Raw genomic sequence first — 18,030 nt, 5'->3', positions numbered from 1 at the left:
TTTCATGCCTTTACTTTCCCTTTGCATATTTTCTGTGGTGAGGTGTCTGTTAACGTTTTTGGCCTACTTTTTTAGTGGGGTTGTTTGTTTTCTTATTGTTGAGTTTTAAGAGCTGCCATTTTTCTTCCTTCCTCTTTCCTTCCTTCCTTCTCCCTCCCTCCTTTCTTTTTCTTTCTTTCTTTCTTTCTTTCTTTCTTTCTTTCTTTCTTTTCTTTCTTCTTTCTTTCTTTCTTTCTTTCTTTCTTTCTTTCTTTCTTTTGTTTCTGTGTAACAATCTTTTGTCTTTTGCAAATATTTTCTCCCAGTCCATAGCTTCTCTTCTCATTCTACTGACATTATCTTTTGTAGACATAAATTACTAATTTTAATGGAGTCTAGCTAATCAATTCTTTCTTTCACAGGCCGTGCTTTCAGTGTTGCATCTAAAAATCATCACCGCACCCAAGTATCCAGGTTCTTGCCTCCGTTACCTTCCCAAATTTTTGTAGTTTTATACTTTATATTTAGCTCTCTGATCCTTTTTGGGTTGATTTTTAGGAAAGGTATAAGGTCCCTGTTTAGATTCATTATTTTGCATATGGGTGTCCAGTTGTTGCAACACCAGTTGTTGAAAAGACTCTGTTCTCCATTGTGTTGTCTTTGCTTCTTTGTCAACATCAGTTGACTGTGTCCCTTGGAGTCTATTTCTGGGCCTTCTGTTCTGTTCCATTGATCTATCTGTCTATTATTTTGCAGTACCACACCATCTGGATTATAACAGGTTTCGCTAAGTCTTGAAGTCAGGCAGTATCAGTTGTATAACTGTTCTTGTTCTTGAATATTGCATCGGCTATTCTGGGCTCTGACTCTTTGAAGAAAAAAAAAATCACAAAATAACCTGCTAGGATTTTGACTGAAATTGCATGGAATCTCAAGATCAAGTTAGGAACAATAGGCTTTTGACAATATCAAGATTTCCTATAGATGAACATGGAATATCTCTCCATTGATTTAATTCTCCTTTGATTTTGTTCACCACAGTTTTGTAGTTTTCCTCGTATAGATTCATATACATATAATATATATTATGTATGTATATTCATTCATACTTGCTGTTATCACTTACTAGTTACACAAATTTTTTTGTCGATTCTTTTTTATTTTCTACACAGATTATCATGCCATCTGCAAACAAAGCAGATGTTTTATTTTTTCTTCCTAATCTATCTTTTCTTTTCTTTTCTTTTCTTTTCTTTTCTTTTCTTTATTTTAGCAATCCATTGCTTTTGATAACTTAAGATATGGTTGTCATTCAAGACAGTTACAATGCCAGACATAAATCCTGACATTTTTTGTTCTTTGACTATAACCTTTTCCTTTCCATCACCACTTAATTATCTTATTCTTTTTCATCTTTTTTAACCCTTCTAATTGTATTTGTCCATAAATCCATTCAGCATATATTTGCATTCCTCCCCAGACTGAGTTCTCTGTTCATCCATACCAATTGTGTTTTTCCCCATCCCAGAAATTCCTGCTGTTTTCCTCCAGCTGTTCTACCTTATGAATTACCAGCACTCAATAACTTCAATTTAACTAAATGTAAAGCTTTTTCTTCCTAATGTGTCAGACATCCCTGGAGAAGTTAATAATTTGTGCAAAGGAGTCTCGATACAATTGGTTTGGTTATCAGGACCCTTAGTACCTCTGACCTACTTTGCTATCTTTCTACCCTCACTGCATTATATACATTGCAGATTCTCTGGCTTATGTAGCAGTCATCTTATTTATCTCACACAACTGGATAATCCTGTTCCTTGTAACATCTCTCCCATAGTTTGTCTTTCTTCAGTTTGTGAATCCTGCCTTTCTTTATGTCATTCCAAAAAGATACTCTTGAGTTCCAACTCTTGAATATATCTGGTACCTTTTGTTAAAATTTTAGGGGTTTTGGAAATATATCTTTTTTTTTTAATTTTATCAATCAGAAATCTTTTATCTACACCTAAAACTTACTAGAATATACTCTTTTAAGGGTTATTGTTTATTCATTTTTTCAATTTTCTAGAGATACTCAAGTTCACTAGGACTCTATCCTTCTCTGGTTATAGAAAATGTTAAAATGTAATTGTTAGGTTTGTATCATTGAAGTATCAATAAGTATGTCATAAACGTGAGAAATGAAATAAGTAGGGAATATACGACAAGATAACTTTCCCTAGGCTGAAAAAACTATGCAAAGTTGGTCCAGAGTCATCCAAAAGAAGTTTTAGCTTTTCCAGAGAGAGAGAGAGAGAGAGAGAGAGAGAGTTATCTATCATTTTTTTAAAAAAAACACCTTATCCATTTTATTTATTTATCTATTTATTTATTTATTATTTTTATTATATTTTTTTCTTTGAGAGAGAGAGAATCTAAAGCAGGATGCACACTCAGCACAGAACCCGACATGGGGCTCTACCCCATGACCCTGGGATCATGACCTGAGCCCAAATCAAGAGTCGGACACTCACCAGACTAAACCACCCAGGCTCTCCAAGAGAGTTATATGTCTTGAAGAAGTTATTGCACTTTCTCCATTAACCCCACAGGACAATTTTTGTAGGAAAAGGTATTAGAAGGGGTTATGGAGCGGACAAGATTGCCAGTTGACACACAAGCTAGACCCAGGCTACTGAAGGCTCCTTACCCCCTGCCCTGTCCTATGAAATGTACATTCTGCCCACCATTCCCTCAGTGAGAACTGTTCCAGGGATATCGCCTTGAGAAAGTAAGGTGTTGTTGAAACCATCTGGATGGTATCCATGACTGAACTCAATTAAAGCCTGCATATCAGCTTTAAGATTCTGTTGGGTGGGTGCAGAGATCTATTCATTTTGCAGCCACCCAAGACAAACCTCATAAGTAAGTTCCTTTTCTTATTACACCTGCCACCCATCAATTTGGAGTGGTCTTCCTCTTTCTTAGGTCTTTCCTTGCCCTTCATGTAAGGGGGCCAGTTTGTAAACCAAGGGTGAGGAAGTGGAGTATATACGAAGATTGTGCTAGACAAAGGGATATTTGTATGGCTCATGGATAGGTGAAATCAAGTAAGATCTTAATGTTAATTATTTTTTGAAAATCATAGGTTGTTCCTGGTTTACATGAAGCACAGTCCTTGTAGACCTGTTGGCCTATCCATGAAAATGGAAGAGTCAAGCAGTTCAGTCACACTGGATCCATGTGTATGGGACCCCATGTAACAGGAGAACAATGGAATAGGAAGGGTAATGATACACCCAAATGGAGCTATTTCACTTCTAGCCTCTCTGGTATTGACTCCTTCTCCTCAGTCAGTAACCATGACTTGACCATGATGTGCCTTGAATTTCATGTCCCTCTTTCCCCCTTCATCATGTTAGCATATCCTTTACACACTGTTTCCCTTTCTTTACTGTCAATATTCTTCTTATAACCAACTATTTTTCAATCCAATTCACTCCAGAAATGATTCCAGCCTGTGTCACTCCAAAATTAATCACTTTTTGAGTCCTTTCAGTATTTCTTTTCTGTAGTTGGTACAGCCAACCACTCTCTTCACGTTAAAACCCTGTTTACAATATATTCTTTTTTATAGTATTACAGTTAGGCCTCTTCTTCCCACTATTTATCTTTTCTATTTTATGCAATCACCTGTTCTGCTTCCTCCTGAGATCCCCTAAACTATACATTCCTAGAAAGTCCCATCCTTCAATGAGCAATCATGAACTGAGTGTAGACTTGAGCTACATTCATATTTGTCCTTATCATTACAATTCATTTGATAAGACTCTTGCATGGTGAACAAAAGTTCTCACAATCCCTATCCTTGTCCTCTGCTTGGATACTAAACTTCATATATAGATGCCTAAAAAAAATGGCACCAACTCAAATATCCTCACCTCAGAAGAAAAAGGCTGAGCACTCTCAGAAAGGCAAGAGTGATTCTGCCGGAATCCATTTAGAAACCCATTGGAATGTCTAAATGTAACCATGTAAATTGAGAGACTTTATTTCACTGCTATTGATTTCCATACTGTTTGAAAAGCATGCAGTAGATGATAGTCCTGCTCAAAAACAGAGAGATGGAATTCCTCCTTATTAAAATGAATTTAATAAGCATTTATTGAGTGTTTTTGAGCCATAAAGCATACTAAGCACTGAATGATACATGGAGATAAATACTATTTTTCTAAAATTCAAATATATATAGTACATAATATACATATAAAATTATATACTCAATATATTCAATTTTCTCATATAAGGAAAATTAAGCATAATTAAAAATAGACAAAATTCCCACAACCTCTACTTCCCATTCTAATACCCCAACATTACAATTTTCTGCAACATTATGACACTTCAGAATTGAAATCTGATATATATATATTTCTAAATCAGGGTCATTACCATAGATGAACATAAACTGTTCTATCACTGATAAAACCATTGTGACGTTTTAATTCATGCCTACACAGTAGTAGATGACAGTGACACAACTTTGTTGCAATTAAATATGAGAGGTATTTTATCACTGAAGTTAAAATTATGGGCCTTGGCAAAACCAACCTACAAATAACATCCCAGGTTTTGAACCAAGATAAATAATTTCCTATATTTGTCATCATTGGCCAGTAATTTATCCTTTTTTTTTTCTCCTCACTCTTGAAATTGCCACTGGCCTGTGAGCTCCTTCAGGGAAAGAAGCAAACACAACACCTCCTCTTACAGACATTAAATCAATATTTATTGAGTGAATGAATGAACAATAAATTAGCTCTTGAATCTGAATTGCTGTGCAATCCACTCTGAATAGTGCTATGTTTATAACTGCTTATTACTGTAATATTTATTGAGTGTAATTAATTCAATTGCTAAAAGCAGCTGATGTATTGTGGCACCATAAAAATAAAAACGTAGTGAGTCATCTGGACTTATCCAAACAAGTTATTTTTTCTCATAAATTGTTTTAGCTAAGTGATTCCACATCATGTAAATGTATAATTTTTTTTAAGTAAAACAAAACAAAATAAACACATGTATTAAATATATATATATCATTAATAGAAATATTAAGAGAGTTGTTAAAGCAGAAGAAAAATAAAACCAAAAGAAGAAACAAATAAAAACAGGAAGATTAAAAGTAGGATGCATTTGAAGAGTTACATGAAAATAATAATATAATATCTTGAGTAATTTAAAATACATGTATAATTAAAATCATATCAGAAATATGTCCATTGATAGGAAAGGAAAAAAGGAGTTAAAGTGTTCTAAGTTTTTAACATTTTCCTAAGAAAGAAAAATTAGTAAATGGTATTTAACTCCAATAACCATGAGTGTACAGTACTACAGTCTGAAGGTTTGTGTCCTCTGCTTCCCCACACCTAAACTTTCCATGTTGGAATCTTAATGACTAATGTGATGGCAGTGGTAGGTGGAACCTTTGGGAGATGCTTAAGCCATGAGAGTGGAGCTCTCGTGAATGAGATTAGTGTTTTATAAAAGAAGCTTCAGAGAAATCCCTAGCTCCTTCCACCTTGTGTGGACACAGAGAGAAGACGACATATTTGAATGAGGAAGAGGGCCTTCATCATAGAATTCTACCATGATGGTAACTTGATCTTGGATTTCCAGCCTCCAGAACCGCGTGAGAAATAAATTTCTGCTGTTTATAAGTCACCCAGTCTGTGGTATTTTGTTATTGTAGCTTTGATGGTCTATGATATATGGTGTAATGTTTAGGCAATAACTAAAACAAACAAAAAAGGATATATATGTGTATACACACATACACACACACACAGATATATATGTCAATATTATAGAGGAAACAAAAGTAATAAAAAAATATATATAATTGTTCCAAAAATGTTTTAAAGATAAAGGGAATAAAATACAGAAACTAGTGTGTTGAGACAAAGAACTCTCTTCTTGAATATAAATAAAACTCTCAAACCTGAAGAGTAAAAAAATAAGTTAATTACAATATAGTCAAAGGACAAAAGAAATTTCACCGGAAAGGATTTTGTGGACAAGGAAGCACATGAAAAGAAGTTCAACATCATTAGAACACACAAATTCATGTCACAAAGATACATTGCTACATACCTATCAGAATGCAAACTAAAAAGATGGCAACAATACCAAATATTGGCAAAGAGGTAGAGAAACTAGATCATGCATGCAATGCTGGTGGGAATTTAAAATGGTACAGCCATTCAAAAAAACAATGTACCTATTTCTTACCAAACTAAATATACTTTTAGCACACAAGTCAACAATTGAGCTCTTGAGCATATCTCCAAAGAAACGAAAATGTATGTTCACTTAAAAATGTATACACAAATGTTCATAGCATTTTAATTTAGAATAGCCCAAAACTGGAACAACCCAGAGATCCTTCAAGGAGTGAATATTTTTAATGTAGTATATCCATACCATGGGATACTATTAGAAATTAACAACAAATGAGCAGTAGAAAAATGCAACAACTTGGAAGAATTACTAGAGAATGATGCTGAGTAAGAAAATTCAGTCCATTAAGTTTACAAAATGTAAGATTCCATTTAGATAATATTCTTAAAATGACATAATAATTGAGGTGAAGAACAGATTAATAAGTTGTCAGAGGTCAGGGACATGCTGGGGGAGGATGGATATGACATGATTACAGAAAGGTAACAGAAAGGTTCTGACAGTTCTCTTGGAGCAATTCTTGTTTGCGACTATGATGGTGGATAAGAGAATGTGAACATGAGAACAAATTCTGTAGAATTACACAACACACACACACACACACACACACACACACACACACGTGAATTCTGAATGAGTGGTGGATTTTATCCATTTCCTGAACGTGGTATGGGACTACAGCTTTGCAAGAAGTTACACCATTTGGGAAAATGGGTAAGGGGTAAAGAGAATCTCTATTTCTTACAACTATATGTGAAAATGCAGTTATCTCAAGATAAAATGTTTAATCATAAAAAACAAAAAAAAAATGAAAGTGTTGAACAGAAAACAAATACTAAGATGGTAGATATAATCCAACTAGAAGATCAAGGTTGTTATTTTGAATTAAAAAAAAAGAAATACAAGAAAAAATATATACAGCTTAGAAAGGACACATTTTGAAGAGTAAGACTAATCAAAGTTGAAAGAAATGGAGAAAAGAATATATAACGTAAATATTCGCCAGGAGTTCTTTGGTGTAATTCTTGAAAACAAGAAATAGTTTCAGAGATATAGGATATTTCATAATGATAAAAGGGTGATATATCAAAAAGTCATAAAGTTCTAAGTCTATTTATATCAAATAATATAAAATTAAATGTATACAGTAAATATTGACATACTAAAAGAAGAAACACACAGAGCTGCCATCACAGTGGGAGACTGAAATGCACTTTCTCAATATCTCATACAATAAACAGACAAAAACACCATTAATGATAACACCATTAATGATACAGAGGATCAGAACCCTTAGTGAAAAAATATGACCTAGTTAAAATACATATGATACTGCACTAAAGAAAATGACAGCACACATTCTTTCAAATGCATATGGAATGTTTGCCAAAACTATTCATATACTGGGTGAAATCAAGTCTCAATAAGTATCAAAGGATTGAAATTATTCAGCATGAAATTATATAGGAAAGCAATAACAAAAGAGAGAAGTATAAAATCCTAAAATATTCTGAAATCCTGCAACACACTTTTAGACAGTCCACATGTCAAAGAAATAATTGTAACAAAAATTAGAAAATATTACTAAATGAATACTAAAAAAACAAATCCATGAATATCAACACTTGTGGATTTCCAATTCTGGCTAAGGCAGAATAGCCCCATTCCTCCCAAATGCTCCTTAACAAACCAACAAACATTGGACATAGTCCAAAAACAAGCATAGATGGTCCACGAAAGGTAAAGGATAAGACTGATGGCCTAGGACCTAGGGACTTGAGGAATAACAAGGTGGTAAGTCTCACGGGGTTTCTTATTGCCTCCCATACATCCTAGACTGTGTGCTCTAGAAGTCTGCAATCCAGAATCACTAACAGCAAGACCAAAAAGAAACAAACAAACAAACAAACAAACAAACAAAAAATGGTTCCAGAAAAGTCTGTTCTCTAAGACATGAGTGGGCCAACTGCATTCAATCTTTTTGGCAACATGTCCTAACTCGATCAAGCATCAAGAGAGCCAGTGTCCCTTTTTCCCAGGTTTCAGCAGGGCCAAGCAGGGGGTTGTCTTCCACGCATCCTCTAATTGTCCCAGCTGGTGGTGCTCCAGGGGACGAGCAGGAAGCTGATCCTCACCTAGAAGCATTCCCATTTCCCTTGGGGTAATGTCAGTGGGGTCAGTGGGGTCCAGTGGGAAGTTCAATCCCCACACCCACCCTGTGGCAATTAAACTGAGTGAGGTGGTGTAAGATGGGGTGAATCAGTACTCTGCCTCTCCTCCATGTTGACTACCATGGCTCATCAGGAAGCTCAGCCTCCACTCCTACCTGTCATCACCAAGGTGTAGTGCGGTGATGGGAGGTTGGCCTCCTTCCCTCGGCTTTCCCTCCGTCTCCTCCTGTCTGTCAGCAGGATCTCACTATGGAGAGTGATGCTTCTACCAACGTCCTGTAGCTACAAAGCCACAAACATCAGCCCCACTCACCCACCCTCCCAGGGGGCAGCAGGGCCAACCAGGGAGATAAGTTGACACCCCACTCAAGGGCGATGTGTGATGGGGTTGGCATCTGACTTTCACCAGGATTTAGGGAGCGCAACTGAGGGGTGTGACAGACCAGCACTTCAGTCATCTTCATCGAGGCAGTATGAGCAGGCATTCAGGGAGCGAAACACACATACCCATCCAGCCCTCACACTACACGGCAACAAAGGGGTTGCCTGCTGTGAAAAGGAGACTATAGAGAATCCAGAATCTCATAATTTAATATGCAAAATGTCCAGGATGAAATTTGTAAAAAAAATCACTGGTTTTACCAAAGCCAGGAAAATCACAACTTTAATGAGAGAAGATAATCCAAAGACACCAATAGTGAGAGGAATAAGGTGTTTAAATTATCTGAAAAGTATTTTAATGTAGTCATCATAAAAGTGCTTCAAGAGCAATCACAAGTGCTCTCGAAACAAATAAAAAATAGAAAATTTCAGCCAGAAAAAGAATATGTAGACACACACACACACACACACACACACAAATGGACATGATAAAACTGAAAAACACACCACCACCACCAACAAAAAAATCATGCTGAAGGGGCTTAATAGCAGAATGGAAACTAAGAGGATAGAATCAGAGAATTTAGGGGCACCTGGGTGGCTCAGTTGGTTAAGCATCTGACTTCGGTTCAGGTCATGATCTCACAGTTCATGAGTTCTAGCCCCAAGTCAGGCTCTGTGCTGATAGCTCAGAGCCTGGAACCTGCTTCAGATTCTGTGTCTCTCTCTCTTTCTGCCCCTCCCCGACTTGTACTCTCTCAAAAATAAATAAAACATTAAAAAAAATAAAAATAAAAGAATCAGAGAACTTAAAGATAGATCAATAGAATTTTCCCATTCTGTTTAGCAGAAAGAAAATTGACTTAAAACCAGAAGAATAGGGGGCGCCTGGGTGGCTCAGTTGGTTAAATGTCCAACTCTTGATTTTGGCTCAGGTCACAATCTCATGGTTCTTGAGAACCACATCAGGCTCCATGTTGACAGAGTGGAGGCTGCTTGGGATTCTCTCTCTCTCTGCCCCTCCCCTGCTCAAACTTTTTCTCTCTCAAAATAAATAAACTTTCAAAAAGAAATATTAATTTTTAGGGATCTGTAGAAGAATAATGCAAGATCTAACATTGTATCAACAAAGTGACAGAAGGAGAGAGGAGGGACTGGGACTGAGAAAGCATTTAAAGAAATGACATCTACAATTTGCTGAAGGTCACAAACATACAGATTTAAGAAGCTGAGCGAAGCCAGGAGAGAATTAACCCAAAGAAATCCATGCAAAGACACATTACAATTAAACTTCTGAAAACAAAAACAAAAACAAATAATAAAAGAAAAAAAAACAAAAATAAAACTTTGAAAACAGCAAGAGAGAAAGAACATATTATTCACAGGGAAGCACCAATTTGAATGCCCAGGGAGGTGCAAAGGCAGTGCACAGCATTTTTCAGATATAAGGCAAGAATTATCAACTCCGATTTCTATATCCAGGGAAACTATCCTTTGGAATGAAGATAAAATAAAGAGATATTCTCAGACAAAGGAAATTAAGAGAATTTGATGCTATTAAACTACCTTTAAAGAAGGGCTAAAAAAAAAAAAAACTTTAAGTAGGAAGGAAATGGTAACAGAAGGCTTAGAACTTTAAATAACTTTCCATTAAGTTTTTAAGATAATTTCTGATGACTGAAGCTAAAACCATAATGTCACCTGATATGGTGCTTGATATCTGTATAAGTAATTAAGATAATTATACTTACAAAGTAGGGGGGATTTCAGGAAACTAAATGGAAGTAATGTTTCTGTACGTCATTCAAAGTGATAAATCATCAATACTTGTGATGTGAATCTGTATGTATATTTTAGTGCCTTGAGCAACCACTCAGAAAACTATACCAAATGATACACTCAAAAGCAATGTAAATAAATCAAGACAGAATCCTGAAATTTGTGAGTATAGCTAAAGCAGACTTTGATGGAAACGTGCACTGCTGACTACATATATTAGCAAAGAAAGTCTGAAAAATTAATGATCACACCAAAGGTTGCCAAACTATGGCCTATAGATCAAATGTAGCCTGCCACCTTTTTTATGAATAAAGTTTTATTGGAATCCAGCCATACCCATTCATTTATATAATGTCTGTGGCTGTTTTCATGAAACAAAGGCAGAATTCAATAGTTGTGCCAGAGATATTAAGGCCTTTCAAGGCCTAAAATATTTACTATACCACTTGTTACAGAGAAGTTTCTGGATCCCTAGAACATCCAACTCAAGAAACTAGAACAAAAAGTCAAGCCTAAGAACTTATGGAAAGAAAGCAATCAAGAAAGAAGCAGAAACTCATTATTTATAATACATACACATAATGAAGAGCTTCAACAAAACCCCAGATTAGGCTTTTGAAAAAATAAATGAATAAAAGTTACAACCTCATGGCAAAAACGACCAAGACAAAAAGAGAGGAAAATATTCAAGAATGAAAAGGACATCACTTAGGGTCTACACTTATTTAAAAAGATAATAGGGGCGCCTGGGTGGCGCAGTCGGTTAAGCGTCCGACCTCAGCCAGGTCACGATCTCGCGGTCTGTGAGTTCGAGCCCCGCGTCGGGCTCTGGGCTGATGGCTCGGAGCCTGGAGCCTGTTTCCGATTCTGTGTCTCCCTCTCTCTCTCTGCCCCTCCCCCGTTCATGCTCTGTCTCTCTCTGTCCCAAAAATAAATAAATGTTCAAAAAAAAATTTAAAAAAAAATAAAAATAAAAAAAATAAATAAAAAGATAATAATATGAGAATAGTATCAAGTACATGAAGATAAATCTTGCTATCTAAAAGAACTATACAATTTCCTTGAAAAAAATAACATTAAAACTAAGATAAATAAACAAAACCCAATAAAACCGTATCCATTAAGGACACTGAATCCATTATAGCAAGTTAGTAGCAGAGTCAGGGCATTAACTGGATGTCTTTTATCATCAGATTCATAAATGTTTGAGTTACACTATTGGTTTTTTTTTTTTTTTAGTTCTTCTTGCTACCATTAGAAGTGTGCTGCGAATAAAAATCGTAAGCCATATGATGTTAAAAGTGTGGTTGCAGGCCTCTTTTCAGTGAACAGAAAATCAGAACTCACTGGCGTGAACTCACCGACTCAAGTCTGTCCCAGGCACATACTGAGAGAAACGTGAATGAAGCAGTGGGATCAGCCTAAGGTCACACCATCGTTTTTCCCATCTCAAGCCTGGAGATGTTGGCCAGGACGAACACGACAACGTGTCCTGAAAGAATACAAACAATCAGTATTGGTTTTTTCTTTTTTTTTTTTTCATTTCTGTGTTTTGAGTTCCTATGTTATGAATACTTTCCATTTGATGGATCGTTTTTTCCCCCTAAATAATCAAAAGACATTTATAGAATGCCTCAGAAAGGAATCCATATTCATCACCAATAAATTTGTATTTTTAACTTCCTTATTAATGGAATTATATAAGAAAATGAGGAGGGAATAATGGAGATGAAGAATGGCAGGGAAAGCCTATGAAAAAATGGAGTGGGGAGAAGGGAGAAAAAATTAAAAGGGTGACAGAACTCAATTCATTCAGGAATGGAAATATGGGACAAGTTACAAGGAAGTAATGATAAATGACAAATATAAGAATAAGTTGTTGTTCATTCAATTACCCAATATTTTCTGAGTATTGGCTAAGCACTAAACAGTGTTATACATGCTCGTAATTTATCAGTTACTTGTAAATATTTTTGAGTAGAATGAATTTCTTATAAAACAACTTTTAAAAACTACTCAAGGAAATCTCTGTCCAGTGTTTTAACTTCAAGTTTATAAAATGTTTGTATGTTCTTATATTGTTTTAAATTGATGTTAAATCAACCACTGCTGGTTTAAAATTACATGTATTTTAAGTTTCATTAAAAGGCTGGGTCTTTTGGGGTTCCTGGGTGGCTCAGTCGGTTGAGCGTCTGACTTCGGCTCAGGTCATGATCTCGCGGTCCGTGAGTTTGAGCCTCACGTCGGGCTCTGACAGCTCAGAGCCTGGAGCCTGCTTCAGATTCTGTCTCCCTTTCTCTCTGCCCCTCCCCGACTCATGCTCTGTCTCTGTCTGTCTCTCTTTCTCTGTCTCTCTGTCTCTGTCAAAAATAAATAAACATTAAAAAAATTTAAAAAAAAAGAACTTTGGGTCTTTTTCCTTATGTATAGAAGAAACATATATTTGAATAAAATTTGGGCTTTTCACACTTGATGATGATCCACGCTTCTTTCATTATTTCAGCTTTACAATTTCTTCCTGGCAGCAGTACCTGGAATAATCTTGATATTTAAGTTTGCATGGATTGGAAGGGCCAAAGCATGATCTGATTTCTTTATGTTCTATAGATTCTATAATTTTTGAGTGATGATGTTAGGAAATTCTATTTTAGTCTAGATTTTGAAACTCCATTAGTCTCAATATTATCATTAACATTTTTTTAAAGATTTTATTTTTAAGTAATTTCTACACCCAACAGGGGGCTCAAACCCAGAACTCGGGGATCAAGAGTCCCAGGATCCCCTGACTAAGCCAGTCAGGCACCTCTACCATTTTAAGGTATTAATTTCTTCAAAATTGCTTCCACTGTTTTCACTAAAGGTCACATGCTGTTTGGCATTATTATGTTAATGCACCCACTGTGCCAATAAATATCTACTAAATCCTTCCAGTTGTTGAGGACACTGGGTAGGAAGGCAAGGGCAGCCTTGCTAAGACCATCCAGTGAGGGGCCCCCTACTGGTGATTGGTCTCCAAGACACCTAGTTTTTAATGCTTATCTTGTGACTGCAAAAGCACAAACGTAGGTTTCATGTTAATCCTGCTTCTGGCCTTGATGTCTCATGTTATAGACGGTCACTGTGTGAAATGAGGTCAGTTAGGTGGCAGTATACAACAGGGTGACGAAGGCTCAGGCTCGGAATCAGAATCAGATCACCTGGGTTCCAAAATGCCAATTTCCCAACTGACGAGTCCTTTAACCGAGGAGCAATTTATTTAAATGATCTGTATTTTATTGTGCCTATCTCCAACGATAAGCTTATTAAAAGGCTCCTCTTACAAAAGAAAAACCTAAAGCTTTTTTTAGGCCCATTGAATTATTGCTTCCCCACCTTTTCTGCATGAAGGCACTGGAAGAAATACTGATCCTGAGTAACATACTAGGGTACGTAGACTAGGTTTCTGTGGTCAGAGCAGACTATAGGGAATGAGAGTGTCCCAGGGTCTCCCAATGACTATTAAGCACATATCAGAGTATGTCTGGAACCCACTCACAGGACCCCATGCACATGGGGCTCTCCTGAGAAATTTTACAGTAAATAATTGACCCAAGTCAGCCAGGCTGCAAATGACAGTGCTAGGCAGATCCACTCGGATCCACATCTTTACGATTCTAGGGCCATCACATCTCTCATCGCACAACATTTACCAGTCATACTTGCAAGTGGAACGATGCAAAGGATAATTGGGATTTTTGTCGTGATTATTTCACTCTCTGGCTACATGATTCTAGGCAAATTATTTAAAGATGATGGTCCCTCTTCTTTCTTGAAAAGTACCAATAGTTCCCCTCACTTTATATGTTCCTCAAACAAATGACATAGAAACCGTAACAGAACATAATGACTGAAGCGATGGAGTATTGAGGACAATGGCAACCACCAACACACGAGTATGGTAAGTTTTATATGACTTCATAGTCTTCTATGAACATATGAAATGAAATATTTCAAGTATGAAAATACGTGTGAAATTTGACACGTCTTTGATGTAGCAGTGCACCTTGATACTTTCATGAACAAAGTTGCCATTGTCACTTTCTTTTATATTGCCTCCTTATAAAAAATATGAAATAAGTCCCACTTCAGCTACTGAAACTTTCAGTTTTAATTTCGTTTTATAGATCTTTTATTTATAATGGAATATATAGTGCTCTTTGAAGATTATTTATCTGTAGTTAATTGTGAAAGTTGAATAAAATTTTCTTTCTAGTTTTTTCTTTAACAGTAGTCTTAGGGTTGTTTTTAATTATATATGAGCTAGAACCAACATTTTTTTTTTAATTTCAAGGATCATAACTACTTTTCAGGAGCTTTGTTCTTCAATGTCAAGAATGTTGTTTCTTAGAATATTAATAATGTGAATGGAAAAGTAATATTTAGATATTCTTTGCTTTCAAATAGATTCTTTTCCCCAAAGTTAACACATTTTAAAGTATATTGCCATGCAATTGCCACTCAAGAATAGCATCATACCAAAATAGAATCGAATACAGAGCAAAATGCTGATCCGGATTTTGTTAAGGACTTGGCATAAAAAAATATTCATTAAAGGTATACAGTTATGAAAAACATTTCTCAGAATTTGGTTAGCTAATTATCTGAATTTAAGTCTCCTGGTGGACACAAAACAAATTCTTTTTTTTTTTTTTCATATTGGCTGGCAAACCAAAGGACTCTTTTATCCCCTAAAATTGGTGACCTGGGGTCCTTAGAAGGACTAGACTATATTTTTAGTAAGAAGATGGGGTAATGTTAAAATATTTTCCCATATGCTTAAAATGCTGTTTCAGAAAACAAAACTCATGCCTACTTACTCAAAATTTGCTTCAGAGAATAATTAAGGCATAGGAATTAAAACAATGGGTTGCCTCGTCCAGGATAGACTTAAAGATTTAGACACATCAGAGAATTGAATGTTTCTCTTCAGGAGACTATTTATAACGTGCACACATTCTGTGGAAAATATGTCTCATAGTACATACTTCCTTCCCAGTTCTCACTGTTCATTTATTTACTGATGGGTCAGAAGAAAGCATGCCTTTGACTGCTCCTAATTTTATAAATCTTTGAGAAGCAATATCCTCTACTCTCCACACCTTATAGAAGAGAAACACAGGATAGCACCCGGCTGGGTAAGTCGGTATGATCTGATCGGGCCTGAACCCTTATTCCATGATAGGCATCAGAACAAAATTTGGTTTGTGGTCCCTCAATGTTTGTTGAGCTCAATTAAGTCCGATATTCCAAGTCTCTAGCAGCCCTTCTCTCTGATATCAGAAGGCTATATACGTTGTTCTTTTTCTGCTTCTATCATAGTTAATTTTATGCATTTGTCTATAGATCTGAATTTTAAACTTTCTGGGTCAGGAAACACAATTAACTTCTCCCCATGGTACCTAAAAAAGTGTTTCCAAAAAGTAGGCTCTCAGCAAAAATTCATTTAATTGAAACACATTGATTTTTTTTTAATTTAATGCACTCTATGTCAATTTACATATGTTTGGATCTTTATTCTCTAAAATCATGGTAAGTATCATGAATTCGCTTGCACTTAAAGATCTTCAGGGATGTCAAAATAATGTTCAACCCTAAGCTAAAAGCAAAACAAAAGGCCTCTTGAAAATGGAAAGACATAATCCCCATAAGGAAAATTTATGACAATTTTTTTTTATTTTATATAGCTGGGTTTACTTGGAACAGTCATGTTATAGAATTACTGAGTGATTTTCTTGTTTTAATTATGCCTTTCTAAGGGAGGACATAATAGCAAGCAACACCATACAGGCACAGTTCATGAAATTAATTTCATACATGTTTTTATGTATGTCAGTGGGATAAGTTAAAACCTGACTGATTCTTACGTATAGCCCACCCATAGTGACTTCTCTACTTCTCATTATCATAAAGGAATCCAAGGGTACAAGGACAAGAATTAGAATGAAAATATGACTAAACAGCTTCCTCCACTCTGACGTCAAGGAGCTCTTCCTTCGTGTCTGAGGACAGAGCTAAGATGGGGACTTTGGGTCAATGAGATGAGAAGGGAAAGTTCTCGGGAGAAACCTGTGAGGACTGAGGGAAGCAGTGGATGAGACAGGGAGCAACTTCGCCAGAGATGGGGACTCCTGAAGAGAGGCCTCAAGTTGTAGGCTGCAGCCATCCCCCAGGAGTGGTGATTCCAGATTCCTAGGCACAGGGTCCTTACAAGAGAGGTCAGCAGTGAATGGGGCGGTTTGGGGGGCAGGTAACCAGCACTCACAGCAGCTGGGGGTAGTAGGTGCACCAGCCCAGTAAAGGGGACTGGAAGGGCATCAGAAGCGCCAAGAGCATCTAGATCGTAAGGAAAGAAGGTGAGCGGTTCCTGAGGTAAGACGTGAAGATTTGTTTGGAGACTGGAAGTCAACTAATTGAGAAGTGTGGTAATGGTGGCACAGAATGCATTTATTTATTTACTCATTAGGAAATCACTGTTGAAACTACTCAGATCTTGCCACCTTCTGAAGATCAGTGTTTTAAATGTCATCTATAATGTGACAATTATTTCTCTGGTAACAAAAATAAGAGAGGAGATCGGATTAAATACACCCAGATGTGCTTGGTTGATGCAGGTAAGGGTAACCCTTGGTCTTGCCAAGGGTTCCTCTTTAGGAGCAAAGAATAATAAAACTATAATAGGACTCGAGTACCTAAGGCACGCAGGTAAAGAACAGTAGTGATGCAGTGAGGTACAATGAAGGTTGGAGATGCTCAAAAGGAGTCAAACGCCACAATTAGGGCAAGAATTTCAAGTGGAAGACAAATCATCCAAGTCAGAAGCTACAGGTGTTTTATAACCTAATATGCAGAATAGAAAAATAAATTCCTGCTTAATCTCTGCTCTGCTGCTCTTCATGTTTGTGATCCCAGTGGAAAGTTCGACTCACACGTAACCCGAGAAAACTGCTTTGACTTGAAGATGTGTGAACGTTTTGAAGGGTGAAATATAAGGAGTTCAAACATGTTTATTAAAAAACAAAACAAAACAGGGGCGCCTGGGTGGCGCAGTCGGTTGAGCTTCCGACTTCAGCCAGGTCACGATCTCGCGGTCCGTGGGTTCGAGCCCCGCGTCGGGCTCAGGGCTGATGGCTCGGAGCCTGGAGCCTGTTTCCGATTCTGTGTCTCCCTCTCTCTCTGCCCCTCCCCCGTTCATGCTCTGTCTCTCTCTGTCCCAAAAATAAATAAACGTTGAAAAAAAAATTAAAAATAAAACAAAACAAAACAAAAACAAACAAAAAAACTTGCTTGCCCCAAACTACAAGTGGAAAAGGAAATTTAACGTTTTATTAAATGTATATAAAACAAACATGCCAATTTTATCAGTGATTAAATACATGTGTAGTTTAGCATTCATTATGTTTTAATATGATATCAGATCTTTCTCGCTTTGTGTTAATTTCCTGGTATGCCGGCAGATCGTTAA

At 36.5% G+C, this 18,030-nt stretch overlaps 1 protein-coding gene across 2 annotated transcripts in view; it reads right to left on the bottom strand.

The window, feature by feature from the left end:
- SNTG1 (syntrophin gamma 1) overlaps nt 1-18,030 on the bottom strand; it is a 340,050-nt gene that overhangs the window by 193,461 nt on the left and 128,559 nt on the right. For both annotated transcript variants that reach the window (XM_047842783.1, XM_047842784.1), the window contains exon 9: nt 11,891-12,021. In XM_047842783.1, coding sequence (XP_047698739.1) covers nt 11,891-12,021 — 131 coding nt within the window. The remainder of the gene's footprint in view (nt 1-11,890; nt 12,022-18,030) is intronic.

Source organism: Prionailurus viverrinus, chromosome F2 (genome assembly GCF_022837055.1).
Source record: "Prionailurus viverrinus isolate Anna chromosome F2, UM_Priviv_1.0, whole genome shotgun sequence".
Lineage (NCBI taxonomy): Eukaryota > Metazoa > Chordata > Mammalia > Carnivora > Felidae > Prionailurus > Prionailurus viverrinus.
Note: the sequence above shows the minus strand (reverse complement) of the source record. Positions and strands in the feature narration are given on the sequence as shown.